Consider the following 13,782-nt stretch of genomic DNA (forward strand, 5'->3'; position numbering starts at 1 on the left):
CACCAGCATTACGCTTTCCATTTTTAAGTTGAGAATAGAGTAGTTGCTTTGGAAGACAATAATAGGCATCTGCACAACATGACCAGTCCAATGAAGCTGATGTTGAAGAATCATTGCTTCGACACTGGTGATCACCCATATGTATCACCCATATGAAGGAAGTGGGGAACTTAATATTGAGGGCAGGGACAGGTACTGCGGACAGCATATCCAGTGGTGACTGGCACACTTCCAAAGAAACAACGGCATCAATGACCTGTGACAATGTGCCAAGGCACAGAAAGGTACACACACAAAGAACCGCAAAAACCAGTTCACGGCTGCTGTGTCCCTCTTGGCTGAGGGCTGTAAAAGCAGGGGGTTAGTTTAAGCCAAAGGATGACTATTATTCTACCTTACTATTACAGAGGCAACACCGCTGGCCATAAAAAAAGTAAGAGGTGAAAAAAGGGACTTCATTTGATAATGAAAATGTTTCTTCTCTTCTAACTGAAATGGGGGGAAAATAATCAGGTGCTTAGCTCAAAGCAACACTAGCAAATCATTTAGACAAACAACAGCTACTACCTTCACACCCTGAAAGCGAAAGTAAATAAGATTAATTGTGAGTAGGAAAATGTAATATTTCCAAAGAAGTAAAGAGTGGGTACAACTCATATTAGACACTATATTAATTGTTCCTGCACACTTAACTGAGTAACACATAACAGAAAACTGTTTTCCACTGAGATTGTTGTTGTTGTTTAGTCGTTTAGTCGTGTCCGTCTCTTTGTGACCCCATGGACCAGAGCACGCCAGGCACTCCTGTCTTCCACTGCCTCCCGCAGTTTGGTCAAACTCATGTTGGTAGCTTCAACAACACTGTCCAACCATCTCATCCTCTGTCATCCCCTTCTCCTTGTTCCCTCCATCTTTCCCAACATCAGGGTCTTTTCCAGGGAGTCTTCTCTTCTCATGAGGTGGCCAAAGTATTGGAGCCACAGCTTCAGGATCTGTCCTTCCAGTGAGCACTCAGGGCTGATTTCCTTAAGAATGGATACGTTTGATCTTCTTGCAGTCCATGGGACTCTCTAGAGTCTCCTCCAGCACCATAATTCAAAAGCATCAATTCTTCCGCGATCAGCCTTCTTTATGGTCCAGCTTTCACTTCCATACATCACTACTGGGAAAACCATAGCTTTTACTATACGGACCATCCCCTGAGATACCCCTCTGCTATGCGTCAGGGCTGTTTATCAATGCTGCCCCAGAAGAGCCACCATCGCCATGAACATATTCAGGCTAATTCAATTGTGGAAAGAGAGACGGTGCTATGCTAATGGCATTTCGAATGTACTATGGAAACATAATACGAGGTCTGGAGCCCTGCACTGCACATACATGGCTTTCCTTCTTTTCTCCACCGAATATGCCAGATATACAGTTGGGCTGTACTTTATAAAACCCAAACATCATGACTCCAACCTATTGGCTGTCTATAGGGAGCTAGCTATTAAAAATTTCATTGGTATGGCTGCAGTCCATTAGCTAACTTACCTTCATACCATAAAAAGTGAAGGGTAAACCCAGGATTTTTACAACCACTATCTGGAAAAGGTAATAGCGGGGCTACAGTCACATTACATTTATTATACACCATGACTCTAACAACTGCTCTGGGATCAGGCCACAGAGCAACAGTGCACCGTGACAGATGCCGTTTTCTCTCGGTGATTTAAAAGGTCTAGCTTTTATTTAACTTAATTTAAAAAAATGAAGTCAAAGCTTTGGCTTTGCAGTAAGGGAAACACACAGGCTGAGATGATTTCAGGTCAGGCAACTAGACTAACTAGGCCACAAATTAAGAACTTAATACCCATCATCCAATTCAGCAAACTCGAGAATATGCTTTCACATAATACCCTTTTGGATGAGCAAGCACTGCGTTAAGCGCAGTTAAGTACTCAGAAAGTGACAAACGGATTACCGTCTTCACACTGACCCAAATTGCGTCGGATGGGGTTGTCATAAGAATTGGAAGATTAAAGTTCCTGCTTTGCTAAGTAGAAACACAACATGCATTTTACATGGTTGTCACAGCGTGATTTGTATAATGGTGTTTCGAGGTGGGGGGAACAACGACACAACACACATTCAGCTTTACAAAAGCTACAAAAAGTTTTAGCAGGGAAGCAAAATCTATTTCAAAGCAGAGTCCAGAGCCTGTAACTCCACTCATTTGTAAGGCTCTAGAAACTTGATGGGATGTGGGTGGCGCTGTGGGTTAAACCACAGAGCCTAGGACTTGCCGATCAGAAGGTCGGCGGTTTGAATCCCTGCGACGGGGTGAGCTCCCGTTGCTCGGACCCTGCTCCTGCCAACCTAGCAGTTCGAAAGCACGTCAAAGTGCAAGTAGATAAATAGGTACCGCTCTGGCGGGAAGCTAAACGGCGTTTCCGTGCCCTGCTCTGGTTCGCCAGAAGCGGCTTAGTCATGCTGGCCACATGACCCGGAAGCTGGACGCCGGCTCCCTCGACCAATAAAGCGAGATGAGCACCGCAACCCCAGATTTGGCCACAACTGGACCTAATGGTCAGGGGTCTCTTTACCTTTACCTTAGAAACTTGATAAGCTGGGGCTGCCATATTTCAAAAAGTGAATTTTTTTTGTGCCACAGTCATTGAGCACAGTACCAGGAAACACTTCTAACTGTCTGGGTTACTCTAAAGGCTTGAGCCCCTTCTCTCTGTGCATTTTCAAAGTCCTCATGTTTGCTTTTATCAGTGGTTGGAGCCATCTGAAGTACCACGTTGCCCTTTTGTACTTAACACCCTTTTACAACCGGAACTCAGTTCTGGCACCTCTCAGATGGGCACCATTGCCATTCTAAGAGGGAGGCGTTCATAGTGAGTTCCGGCACCTCATCTTCTAGAAAAACAGCGCTGTTGACATGTACGGCAAACATTTGCTGTATAAAATGTGGATCACAGCTGACCATTCAGAAAGAATAAATCATACCAGAGGCTTAAGGAGTGCAAGTGAGCAGAGTTATAAGCAGATACCGGAGACAAAAATTTGATCGGCTCACAAATAAAGCTGGAGAGAAGTGAATCAACTAAATGTGAGGATGCAGAAGAAGCAGAGAGTTCATAACACAAAACCCAGAGAGCATCTGTGCAGTAATCTCCAGTACTTTCTCTGGGTCACCAGATGAAACCTAGCACCATGCTCTAAGTGGGAGAACACTGTCTTACGGTCATGCCCATGGCCATGCGCAGATTGTCTACAATACAGTGCCCCACAGAAAGGCAGAGAATCAGCTTGATGCTTTGCAGTGGGAGGAAATGAAATGCTCACCCAGAAAGCAGAATAACGGCGAGATTTAGAAACACAAACTCCATGTCTGAAATGCTGAGCATTTTATACAGCAAACACCCTGAGATGCCCATTCACATAGAACAGACATGTTCAACCGGTCGAACGGGATCAACAGGTAGATCCTGGGTGATCCTGGCAGATCATGGGATCCTTATCGATCGCTTGGGGGTGGGGAAACAGGGAAGGAATGTGTTCCCCTCACCCTTCTCTATGTCGTGTCATGTGGGCAGTCATTTGGCGCTTGCTGAAGTTGATTGTGGATACGATGACTGTCTATTTCGGTGTGTGCGTGTGTTTGATGTTGATTTTCCAGTTAGTGATGTATGGCATTTCCCTTTAAAAAAGTTCCACAACTCTGGTACATGGGCGTACGAAGTGGGGGGCAGAGGGGGCTGGCCGCCCCGGATGCCACTCAGGGGTCGGGGTGACAAGATGGCCCCTGCCTCCCCCCAGCTGTAGAGCGGCCGAGGGCGCATGCAGTCCAGATGAGCGCCGCTCACATGGTGTCCGTACGGGCTGCCACTCTCGCAAGGCAACCGTACAGGCTGCCACTCTCATGTGCCATCCATACGGGCATCTGTATGGGCTGCCTCTCACACGGCAACCATATGGGCTGCCGCGCATGCTCACTCCATATGGGATGCTGCACACATGCAGTGCATACGGGATGCTGCACATGCGCAGTCCATATGGGCTGCCGCACACACGGACTCTGTGCGGGTTGCCGCTCACGCGGCAGCCCATATGGTCGCTGTGCAAGTGGCAGCCTGCGCAGCCAGCGCACGCAAACAGCAGCCCGTACAGACTGTGCATGCACGGCATCCCGTATGGAGTGCACATGTGCGGCATCCCGTACGGTTGCTGCTCATGCACACTCCGTACGGGCTGCCCCGCCCCTCAGCGCCCCACCCTGGGTGCCGGAGAGGTTTCCTCTGCCACTGCTCTGGTCTCTCCTCCCCCACAAAAGCTCAATAACCTCTCCTTCCACACCCCACGCACACTCCTCCTCCCTTCAATGACAAAGGGTAGATCACTGCCAGCTTTTTTATACTGGGAGTAGATCGCAGTCTCTTGGGAGTTGGACGTGACTGACATAGAAGAACTACTGGGAATTAGGGCAATCAATTCCCCCCCTTCCTATTGTAACGTCACTGGGTTCCGTTCAAGAGGGTCCCTAACTCTGTGCATTCGTGCATTTCAGGGTTGCAGAATGATTGGTGTTACAAAAGGACACTTCGGATCCTAGCCTTTCTGCATGGAAGTGCAACTGTATAGAACATTGTTGGTAATGTTCTTCCAGGATGAAGGGCACACTGATAAAAGGAAGGTATTTAGCGGGAAACATGTAGCCTGAAGACCTGTGTGAAACCAACTCCTTAAGGACACTTCCTATGCAACCTTTTCCAAGATGCGAAAAACATCCATCATCTTTGGCAGACGCCGCCTTTTCCTTTCATGTCAAATTAGAGAATGCACATTCCTCTCTGAGCTTCCCTGTGCCCTTAGATCTTATAGTAGTGCTTAGCTATGATCCCCTTCTCTTTCTACTGATATATGACACATTATTTTCCATGATGGCAACGAATCCACTGAACACCATCTCAAGAGAAGAGCACAAAAGCTCCGGTCTTACAGACATTTAGACATTTATTATTATTACTATTTTGCCAAGCCATAGTTGGCTAAATGTAGTTTATCCTATACAGTGGTACCTCGGGTTACATACGCTTCAGGTTACAGATGCTTCAGGTTACAGACTCTTCTAACCCAGAAATAGTACCTCAGGTTAAGAACTTTGCTTCAGGATGAGAACAGAAATCGGGCTTCGGCAGCATGGCAGCAGCGGGAGGCCCCATTAGCTAAAGTGGTGCTTCAGGTTAAGAACAGTTTCAGATTAAGAACGGACCTCTGGAACAAATTAAGTACTTAACCTGAGGTACCACTGTATAGTTAAACAGCTTTGTTTGTTGTGACTTGGCTTTTTTTTCTAAAAAAAGAAAGAAAGTTAGGAAACAAACTTTATCGAAAGAATTAAGAGGCCTGTGTTGCAAACGCGCATTCCTGGTTCCGAGTTTAATTGCTGAATAAAGGAAACTAGCAATCAAAGTGGCCTTTTGTCAATAGCAAACGTGGTTCAATGTGGTTCAGTGGATATTGTGCTTGGCTTGTAGAAGAAAGACTATCAGTTACAATCTGTCTGGGGAAAGCTCTCCTTTCCTGAATGCAAAATGATTCCAGGTTTAAACCCTGTCATCTAGATAAACGTCAGGCAATACTTCTATTAGTAGTTTAGTTCAGAAAACACCGAGTGTGAAGGACCAAGCACCTGAATATTTTCCTAACTTGAGTCTGCGGTAAGAAATAAATAAATATCCATCTAGCATAATATTGAGTCGGCGGTTATGAAGAAATAAATATCCATCTAGCATAATATGAATTGATGGAGAGAGAAAAACGTATTTTACCTCAACATGGCACCCAAACCTTTCTTCTTTGTTTTTCTTTCTGGATCTTCATTTTCTTCCTTCTTGTCCTTTTCTTTCGCTTTAGATTTGAGCTTCAGATTTGCTTTTTTATTCTTATCTTTCATTTTTTCTTTTGCCTTCTTGTGTTTCTTCGCCTTGGCTTCCACATCCTCTAACTCAACCTTCATGTGAAGGGCTGATTCAAAGTTATGAGCTTCCTGATCCGAGAGAGAGCTTTTATCAGACGGACCATCTGCAGGAGGAGAAGGATAATCAATAAGCACAAACAAGAGGTGTTTATGATGAACACATGGAAATTGCAGGGTAGTTGTCCATATGCGGTGTCCTATAATATACGTTCACCGAATTAAAAGGGCTATCAAACATAGCCCGTTAATTTCAGTCAGACTTTGTTGCAAATTAAGAAAAGACTCATTATGGGTTCTTATTTCCTAGTTTGATAACAGGTAGACAGGGAAACACACTGTTGGTATGCATTCTAGGCTTGTTGACCCTTCCCAGTTTTAAAAATACAGTTGTACCTTGGTTTTTGAACAGCCTAGTTTTGGCTCCCGAACGATTGAAGTGACTGTTCCGGTTTTCGAACATTCTTTTGGAAGCCAAACATCCGACGGGGCTTCTGCGGCTTCCGATTGGCTGCAGGAGCTTCCTGCAGCCAATCAGAAGCCACGCTTTGGTTTTCAAACACTTTGGAAGTCGAACGGACTTCTGGAACGGATTCCGTTCGATTTCCAAGGTACGACTGTACAGATATACTCCCTTTTGGAACACCCACAGTCATGGATTATTTCAGTGATGGAGAACATAATTAAACCTTAATGAGTCCACATTTTGTGTATGCAACAGGACCAAGTCATTTGGCAGCTTTCCAAAACTCCTGGTTGGGTATTGCAACACATGGTTTTTCGTCTGGTGCGTTGCGTCTCACAGCTAGGTGGTCTAAGGCAGAAAGCACCCCCCACCCCTTACTTATGTCTGTCCCGTTCCCCACAGGTGAAGAAAGGGAACAAATGAAAACAAAGAACTATACATAAAAATCAAAAGTAAATGGGAACATGGGTGGTGTCTAATAGGAAATGGAGGGGACATGTACATAAACGCTGTGGAAAGCCATCCATTCAGGTTGTGTAAGCTGCTTGGGACATACTGAGCTGCCTGGGTCAGCTGAGGCTGAGGCAACAGGCACCCCCTAAATTACAGCCATGGGTCGAGAGATGCTGTTCATTTATGAGGGTTCCTCACCATATGGTCCAGGGTGGACCAAAGCAATGGAACCCTGTGGAGGCCAGTCTACTAGGACAGGTGGGGCACTGCCCATCCTAAACCCTCAAAGGATGCCTCCAGGATCCCCCAGAGTAACATTTGTAGACTCCCTATGCATTGTTAGTCACTTGCAAACCTGTCCTAACCCTTGCACTTCACTACTCTCACAGGTGGAATCTACTTTCCCTACAGAGGAAAGGACAACTCAATTTCACAGGCTCCGCGGCCTGTGAAACTGACTGTACTAAACCAGGCAAAGTCTCCAAAGAATGGAGAGAGAGAAGGAAAGATGGAGAGAGAGAAGGTGATGACCTCCCTGTGGACCTTCTTCCCAGGAAAGGCGCCAGAAGGGGGTGTCCTGGCCTGCATCTTCACCAGGCCACCGTCTTCCCATACCAATAACATGGTATGATGGCCTTTGCTGAGGAATTTCCCCCCTCCCCAATTCCACAGAGAGGCAGGAATGGCAAGGAACCATCCAGTACGTTTCCGAGCACAATTCAAAGTGTTGGTGCTGACCTTTAAAGCCCTAAACGGCCTCGGTCCTATATACCTGAAGGAGCATCTCCACCCCCATCGTTCAGCCCGGACACTGAGGTCCAGCACTGAGGGCCTTCTGGCGGTTCCTTCATTGCGAGAAGTGAGGTTACAGGGAACCAGACAGAGGGCCTTCTCGGTAGTGGCGCCCGCCCTATGGAACACCCTCCCATCAGATGCCAAGGAAATAAGCAGCTATCCTATCTTTAAAAGACATCTGAAGGCAGCCCTGTTCAGGGAAGTTTTTAATATTTAACGCTGTACTGTTTTTAACACTTGATTGGGGGCCGCCCAGAGTGGCTGGGGAGACTCAGCCATATGGGCGGGGTATAAATTATTATTATTATTATTATTATTATTATTATTATTATTATCCACCAGCACTGGCCAAGTCACAGCATTTGAATAGCTCTTGGTGGCTGCTGATTGGCTGCAAGTCAGTAGCAAGTTCCTCCCTCTCATGCGCACATTCTGGTCCATGTTCTGCCTCTGCTTTAGCCTATGCCATAGTTCACTCTGAGGAAATGAGATGAAATCCCGTTGCTGGTGAGCAGTAGAGGGAATCAAGTGCTGGCTGGAGGAGCAATACTTGTTGCAGACCCCTTGGGGTGATTCTGCGGCTCCCAGGAGTCCGGGGCCCACAGGTTGGAAACCACCGACCTAAATGATCTTTTCCACGATCTTGTCAGCTTAGTCAGGACCCACAAGAACGTACACTGGATTTAGGCCTTCGTTCAAAGCTCTTAAGCATGTCAGCTCAAATTGGGAGGAAACAGACACTCTTGTGCACTGAAATGGAAATTTTCTAAAGCAGAAAATAGAAGCAAAGAATACCTTCTGCCATGTCTTCAGGTCCATCATAAGATTTGTCAATAGCAGCTCGAAAGCTCTCATTGCATCCTCTGCCACGAACCATGTGAGGCCTGGGCCTATAGAATGGAAGCTCATTCTTTTTCACTTCAGCAACAGCAGTCTGAAGACTCTCTAGGGAGCTTGACTTCTTTAAGCCCAGGGTGGGACCAATATCCTTTCCAGAAGACGCTGAAGAAAGAGAGCGAGAAATATTTGACTACTTGGTACACTTTTTAAACCTTAGATTCTCCAGCTGCACAACTGGAAGTCACTTCTTGTTCTCTAAACTAACTGGGGCTTTTAAATCAAAGACATTAGGTTTGTAACAAAAACATATGTAATTCAAACACAGTACTAGTATTCTGAGCCCTCCAGAGAATCAATCCAAAGGAGTAGGGGATAAAAGGAGCTATTTTGCTAAGATGAATGAATACGGATTTTGCAAAGGAAGTCACTCTCCTGTTATAATCACAGAAATCCTAACTCCATCAGCCCATTACACTGAGATTTGTTAGCAAATCCCCTTTTACTGCTCAGCCTTTCCCTTTAAGAAAAAGTTCGCATTAATTCCTTTCTGTTAGATAATTTACACCCTCCATTTTCGGCACAGAGGCACATCAGTCATCAAGCAACTTGGCATTCCCATAGCCAGAAGCCTCAGTGTTGACTTGTTTGAGCCACCGAGGGAACTGCCATGTCTCTCAAGACTAGAGCTCCCCTGAAGAGTGGGAGAGAGAGAGAAGATTAAATAGACTGGATGGAATCACAGGACAAGTTGTTAGATGAAAAAAACTATGTAAGAGAAGCTACGGCGCAGGTCTGCACAACATTAACTCAGGGAAGGTAGCAGTATATGAGCAAAGTGATGGGGAATTCTCAAAAGGTGCCTTTAAAGCAGTTTATTATTGAGCACCATCATGTTTCAAGTCCTCTTCGTCAAGGTGGGCCAAGTTCCTTGAGCCAGCTGAAGCACCTCTGCCTGCTGATAGCGAAAGCAGGGGTGGGGAGCTGCTAGCCCACAAAGCCCTGCTAGCCATGGGCCAAATTTGTGGTGGTGGTGGCTTAGGAGTTTAACCTCTCTACCCAGCCCAGCGCTCAGTGGCGTGGGATGTGGGGCACAGGGGCAGTTTCCCCTGGTGCAAAATTTGTTAGGGGTGCAAAATTTCAACACTCAATGCTGCCTCAGTACGGCTGCATGCTTCCACCACTGGGCTCCGATGATAACGGCTTCTCCATGCAAACCAGGAAAGCCATTTCCGAACTCGCGAGGAGAGGGGGTTGCGGGCTGCCCCCCTCCCACACACGCGAGAACAGGGAATCCCCGGGCGTGCCTGCGACCCTGCCCGCCAATCGGCGGGCTGGGGAGGCGTGGCCTAGCCCATTTAAGGCCAGGCACGCCCGGGGACCGCCCTCTTTTCCCCGTTCCAGCTGACCGGTTTTCCCATCCCACCCACCCTTTAGGCTTAGCTAGGTATGACCTTGCTATGGACTCCGGTTGGTCGCCGCAAGGGGCCTGGTAGGAATTTTTCCAACTTGGCGCACTTCCAGCCTTTTGGTTTTTTCACCTACCTCGTAGCAAATGTCACAACTTCCGCGGTATTGGCGGTTAGGCATTGCAGGTGTAATTGTTATGCAAATGAAGGGGGAAGGAAGCGCCATCACCTTCCCCCAATGAAAAGGGTAGTCCGGTAGAGGACTCCGGGGGGCGTTGCCTTGTCCGAAACCTAGGGAGGTAAGGGCCTCCGGCACGCGCCTGAGCGGTGACACCCGTGGGATCCTAGTTGGCGTACTTCAACAGGACTCCCACGGCTTGTGGATAACCCTTCCTGGTCCCCATGCCAGGTAGTCAATAGGAGCCAATGCCTAAGGCCAATACCTTTCAATCCTGTAATCAATAAAGTTGTGGCCTTTTTATGCCCATTAACCTTAAATAATGCGTTCGGTGTCTTCATTTCACATGGGGGAGGGGAATTACCACACAAGTGACCTCTCCAGACAATGGAACAACTTTTCTTATCTCTGTGGCTGCAATCACCTGGGTGAAGCGGACCCTGTTAGGCAGTTGAATGCACATGAGTACTCAGTCCGTTTCCCACCCTCCGTGTGGCCCGGGCACTGTCAACCCACGTTATGCCACTGCCAACGCTACAATGGGAACGAAAACCACCCTCTAACCTTCAGATCATGACTTGAAACAAATGTTCTTTTGTCTGTACCTCTGTACTGGCTGCTAACAAAAAAAAAGAATTCTGGGAATGTATAATTATTTCTCAAGAGTAATGTTTTCTTTTTAGCATATGGATGAAAATTAGCAAACCTGTGAATCCTTGCAAAGTTTTTAATAACTCAGCTCTAAGCTATGCCTGCCAAACATGGCGCTACGCTATCAAATTATCAGCATGGTCTCCATGAATTAAACATAAATATTTCTAGCAAGATACTGATTAATACGCATTTCATTGCACTTCATGAGACAGCATTTTTTAAAAATAAATTAATAAAGAGGAGCAGTAGGCATTCTTTCTTCCCTGCCAGTCCCTTCCTTTTGCACAAGAGCTGCATAGCCCACAGTGGAACTACAGCAGGAACCCATTTTGTAGGAATTTCTTGCTTCTGTAGTGGTTGTTCATGAGTGGTGATTTGCCGAGAACACTTTCACACAAAGTGGATTGCTTTGATTGCTCATCCAGACAACTTCATAATTATTGACATATTCTCAGGCCACAGAAATTCCTACTATTTTCTGAAGAATAGGGATGAAGAGTAGATGCCTTTAGAACTACTTTTCCACCCTTCTTCAAGGGCAGGGATTTGACCCGGGAGAACAGTATGGGGCAGGTGAACAAAACACAGCTTAACACACACTTACTATAACCACTTGTAGTGGTCACTATTTTAGCACAATATTTGCATTTTTAAATTAACCTTTTAATTAGTGCAAAACCAGTTTTCAGCTACACGTGTTATATATATATATATATATATATATATATATATATATATATATATATAAAATTATAAAATTCCCAAGCCAGAATTAAGATTGCTGGAAGAAATATCAACAACCTCAGATATGCAGATGACACAACCTTGATGGCAGAAAGTGAGGAGGAATTAAAGAACCTTTTAATGAGGGTGAAAGAGGAGAGCGCAAAATATGGTCTGAAGCTCAACATCAAAAAAACGAAGATTATAGCCACTGGGCCCATCACCTCCTGGCAAATAGAAGGGGAAGAAATAGAGGCAGTGAGAGATTTCACCTTCTTGGGCGCCATGATCACTGCAGATGGTGACAGCAGTCACGAAATTAAAAGACGCCTGCTTCTTGGGAGAAAAGCAATGACAAACCTAGACAGCATCTTAAAGAGCAGAGACATCACCTTGCAAAGAAGAAGAAGAAATGGCTGGGGGGAAAGTCCTCTACCCCACTCTGTCATTTAAAACATACAAATAATTTGTGTTATAGTGTTACAGTGGTACCTCGGGTTACATATGCTTCAGGTTACATGCGCTTCAGGTTACAGACTCCGCTAACCCAAAAATATCACCTCAGGTTAAGAACTTTGCTTCAGGATGAGAACAGAAATCGTGCAGCGGTGGCACGGCAGCAGCAGGAGGCCCCATTAGCTAAAGTGGTGCTTCAGGTTAAGAACACTTTGAGGTTAAATACGGACCTCCAGAACGCATTAAGTACTTAACCCGAGGTACCACTGTATATGGGACGCGGGTGGCGCTGTGGGTAAAAGCCTCAGCGCCTAGGGCTTGCCGATCGAAAGATCGGCGGTTCGAATCCCTGCGGCGGGGTGCGTTTCCGTTGCTCGGTCCCAGCGCCTGCCAACCTAGCAGTTCGAAAGCACCCCCGGGTGCAAGTAGATAAATAGGGACCGCTTACTGGCGGGAAGGTAAACGGTGTTCTGTGTGCTGCCCTGGCTTGCCAGATGCAGCTTTGTCACGCTGGCCACGTGACCCGGAAGTGTCTCCGGACAGCGCTGGCCCCCGGCCTCTTAAGTGAGATGGGCGCACAACCCCAGAGTCTGTCAAGACTGGCCCGTACGGGCAGGGGAACCTTTACCTTTACCTTTTTACCACTGTATATATGAAACAAATGATAATGATACAAATGGTGATTAATAAAATGGCAGGAACCACAACAGGTACAGAGTTTAGCTTCAAATGGCTGCTTGTGTGAATTGAACCTGTATCAAGCAATACTGGGTGGGTGGGGGGGATGTAGATTATCTAAAATAAAAGTGATTAACTGAACCAGGGAAGGGAGGGATGGGTAAGCATTGCCACCAGATGATGAAAGATCAGCAACACACAAAGCAATTTAGCATTGCGGTTCTCTGGGGAATATGACATCTAGTGTACAATGGTGTACAAGAGAGAGAGAGAGAGAGAGGGAGGGAGAGAGGGAGGAAGAGAGGAACCAGTTTAAAGGGGAACCTGGTTGCTAGGTCACAAAGTGCAAGCTTCCTTTGTTCATTAATTGCCATTGTGGAGACTACCATTATTGCCAAATTAGCAACTGCTGAAATGGATTTTGAGCGCTGCCTTGCTTGCAACATAAAGGTGCTTTAAAATTATTCAAGGCATAAGCATCAGTGAGAAGTAGAGCAGGGCACATTTGAGGCTTGGAAGGAACAGCAGAAAAGAGGGGCATAATCACTGAAGAAGAAACAGATAAAGTAAAAGCTTTTCTGATCAGCAGAGGAAAAATCCAGGCTGCTTTTCAGTGAGAAAACAGCTTTGATTGCTAGCTTTCGACAGGAAAATCACTGCACAGCTCAAAATATAAGATTCTCTCGCAGGCTTAATCTGAGCTGGGACTGAGCCTCAAGATCTGCTTTCAGTGTTCATGCTCTTCCTTGAGAGAGATTTTTTGAGATATATAAGGATAATAAGGAGAGTGTCTCTGAGCATGTGCAATGTCTTTTCCCCGAATGTAACATTATTATTATCTGGACAAAAGTAAACTAGCGTGATTGATAAGACGATGATGAAATACCACTGAAAACTCAACTCATGTACACAACGTCCGTGGCCATGTGTGCTTAAGATGACGAGACCTCATGAGAAATAGAGGAAGGAGAAATGAATTATTCTCCTTGCAGGTCCTGCTAGCCAGGGATGATGGGATTTGTAGTCCAGAAACAGCTGGAGACCCCAGTTTGGGAAACTCTGATGTAGAACATTGGCATCAGGGAGAAGACTAAGCTGCAGAGCTCCGGTTTTATAATTTTAGGCTTAATGATCTTATCTGTAGACCCAAGTGGGTATTGTGTCA

At 46.0% G+C, this 13,782-nt stretch overlaps 1 protein-coding gene across 3 annotated transcripts in view; it reads right to left on the reverse strand.

The window, feature by feature from the left end:
- PARD3B (par-3 family cell polarity regulator beta) overlaps nucleotides 1–13,782 on the reverse strand; it is a 617,714-nt gene that overhangs the window by 278,370 nt on the left and 325,562 nt on the right. For 2 of the 3 annotated variants that reach the window (XM_053366051.1, XM_053366043.1), the window contains 2 exons: nucleotides 8,478–8,684; nucleotides 5,823–6,075 (listed from right to left, as the gene is read on the reverse strand). In XM_053366051.1, coding sequence (XP_053222026.1) covers nucleotides 5,823–6,075; nucleotides 8,478–8,684 — 460 coding nt within the window. The remainder of the gene's footprint in view (nucleotides 1–5,822; nucleotides 6,076–8,477; nucleotides 8,685–13,782) is intronic. The other variant, XM_053366062.1, reaches the window with a different exon arrangement.

Source organism: Podarcis raffonei, chromosome 1 (assembly GCF_027172205.1).
Source record: "Podarcis raffonei isolate rPodRaf1 chromosome 1, rPodRaf1.pri, whole genome shotgun sequence".
In the NCBI taxonomy this organism is placed as follows: Eukaryota; Metazoa; Chordata; class Lepidosauria; order Squamata; family Lacertidae; genus Podarcis; species Podarcis raffonei.